At 31.8% G+C, this 2,266-nt stretch overlaps 1 protein-coding gene across 1 annotated transcript in view; it reads left to right on the top strand.

Moving 5' to 3' along the window:
* LOC129231014 (protein O-mannosyl-transferase TMTC2-like) overlaps nucleotides 1-1,530 on the top strand; it is a gene marked incomplete at its 3' end in the record, with an annotated part of 66,976 nt that extends 65,446 nt beyond the window's left edge. The window contains exon 11 of the mRNA XM_054865260.1: nucleotides 1,520-1,530. Coding sequence (XP_054721235.1) covers nucleotides 1,520-1,530 — 11 coding nt within the window. The remainder of the gene's footprint in view (nucleotides 1-1,519) is intronic.
* Nucleotides 1,531-2,266: the final 736 nt, after the last annotated feature.

Here is a 2,266-nt window from a genome sequence, read left to right as displayed (position 1 = left end):
AGAAATAAGCAATTTAAGCGGTAAGTAATCATTTTAATAGGAAATTTAAGCATTAAGTAATAATTTTAATAAGTAGCTTAAGCAGTAAGTAATTTTAATAAATAATTTAACCAAAATACTTGATGGTTTTCGATGCAAAGAGAAAAAAAGCGTTGTACTGGTAATAAGGATTGACAATCATAAGTAAGAAAAATCCGTAATCTATCTGGGAAGATTGCCAGTTCAGTTTGCAGGAAAATACTGAGTGACATCATGGTTTGGTTTCTTTCTGATTCATCATCTCAAGTGAAGCAATTAGGTAAAGATCAAAGAAGAAAACAATGTATTGTATTTTGGCATAACTTTCCGTTTCGGATCATCTTTTCAGTTTTCGCAATCACAATTCATTTGTCGTTTGCCTTGAATCTCCAATATGTATTCCAATTCGCAATACCAAACAAGCATGATATTTATTAACAATAATTCTAACAAGTGAAATGAAATGTAGTTTGCTGCAAAAGAATGAAGAAATCGAAGTGTTTTTTCGGGTATCAATCACTCGTGGTAAATAATCTTAGTTGCTTGCTACTTGCGGTATGAAAAAAATGGCGTATGCTCTGGAGAAAGTACAGTTGTATTATGACATAACTCCACAGAAATCATTTGTGTAGAGCTGTGTTAAAGACATGGTTTATAAAATTCCTGTATCTGGTGCATCCCTTTTAAAGAAAATGATCTAGTTAGCAATCATCACTGTTTTACTGCAAATGTTAAAACAAAACTTGGAGGGAAACAGTTCAGACTCGTCATACTTCTACAGCAAACTACACTTCATTTCAGCTGACAGATATCGATTTACAGTTAAAAAGATCTTAATTGAACGCGCTGTATATACAAAACTTACTCGCTGTTAGTTATGAAATAAAGTGTTAACACATAACAACGTTCTGAAACGAGCTGATCATAGTACTTCCTTTTACTCCAGTTTAATGTCATTTCCCCATTTTGGCAGTTTTAATGTGATTGTTTACTCTCTAAATATCACCAACAGTGGCAAAATTGAAACCAAATTTAAAATAAGAAAATTGCCAAATTTGTCACCAAGTTGGCGACAAAATTTGGCGACCAAAAGACTGGCGATATATCACCAAGTGTCTGACAAATTATAACACCACTTGAGTTTATATCGAAATTAACAATGATTCCCCCCCCCTAAAAGGGGCAAAAGACCCCCTTAGGAACATCCGAATGCAACCAAAAGAGAAGGTGCACAACTATAGGCCGCACTAGGAGTCTACGTACCAAATTTCAACTTTCTAGGACATATCGTTTTTGAGTTATGCGAGATACATACACACATACGCACATACATGCGTACAAACAGACGTGACGAGAAAATTCGTGGTATATAACTCGGGGGTCGTCAAAATGGATATTTCGGGTGTCTGCAGGTTCCTAGGCATATATATATATATTCACGTGTGGTCGGGTCGAAAAAAAACTCAACATTCGTTCAGGGGTGAGAAAAATGGAAATTAAGGCCGATTTTTGAGTGAAAATATTTTTGCGAATACAATACTTCCTTTTTTGTAAAAGGAAGTTAAAAACTTGCCATTCCTTTGAAAAATATACAAAAGTTAAGATAACGTTTTGACTAGTCTCAAAGTAAGTACAAGTTAAATTGCAAAATTTGATTTTAAAAATATATATTTATTTATTTATTGGCTTTTAGTATTTAAACAAATGTATTTCAAAATATTAAAACGTCTAACGTAGTGAATTAATACAGGCACGAAAATTAGCAAACATTCAGCTGAATTTTAAATATTAATTCTTTAAAAAGGCCAATCATTACTTATAAGTTATAAATAATTTTCTAACTTTTCCAATATAACACTTCTGAGATGGCGGCGGCTAATGTTTCACGTGGTAAAGAGTATATATTTAGGAACAGATGTAAATAATGAAACTTTGGAAGATAAGGTATACGGATCGCGCCTATTATTCACAAAATATAAATTAAAAATTAAATACATTGCACTCTGAGAGTGATGAGTAATTCCATTTTAATTTTCCTATTATCTCCTTCTTTAAGATATTTAATGCTTAAATTGCAATTTTAATTAAAGTAGTTAGCCTATTTGTTTGATCTAGTATCAATTTCATTTTACGTATTTCTCTGAATTTGGATATATCTTGATTCATACCGTTTAAAAAACTGAGATTTGCAGATTTATTGACAATATTTTTGTTGGTTTTATAGATATGTTTTGAATTTTAGATTTTG

This window comes from Uloborus diversus, chromosome 10 (genome assembly GCF_026930045.1).
Source record: "Uloborus diversus isolate 005 chromosome 10, Udiv.v.3.1, whole genome shotgun sequence".
NCBI classification, from domain to species: Eukaryota; Metazoa; Arthropoda; class Arachnida; order Araneae; family Uloboridae; genus Uloborus; species Uloborus diversus.
The sequence above is the reverse complement of the archived record's forward strand: the minus strand, read 5'-3'. Positions and strand labels throughout refer to the sequence as shown.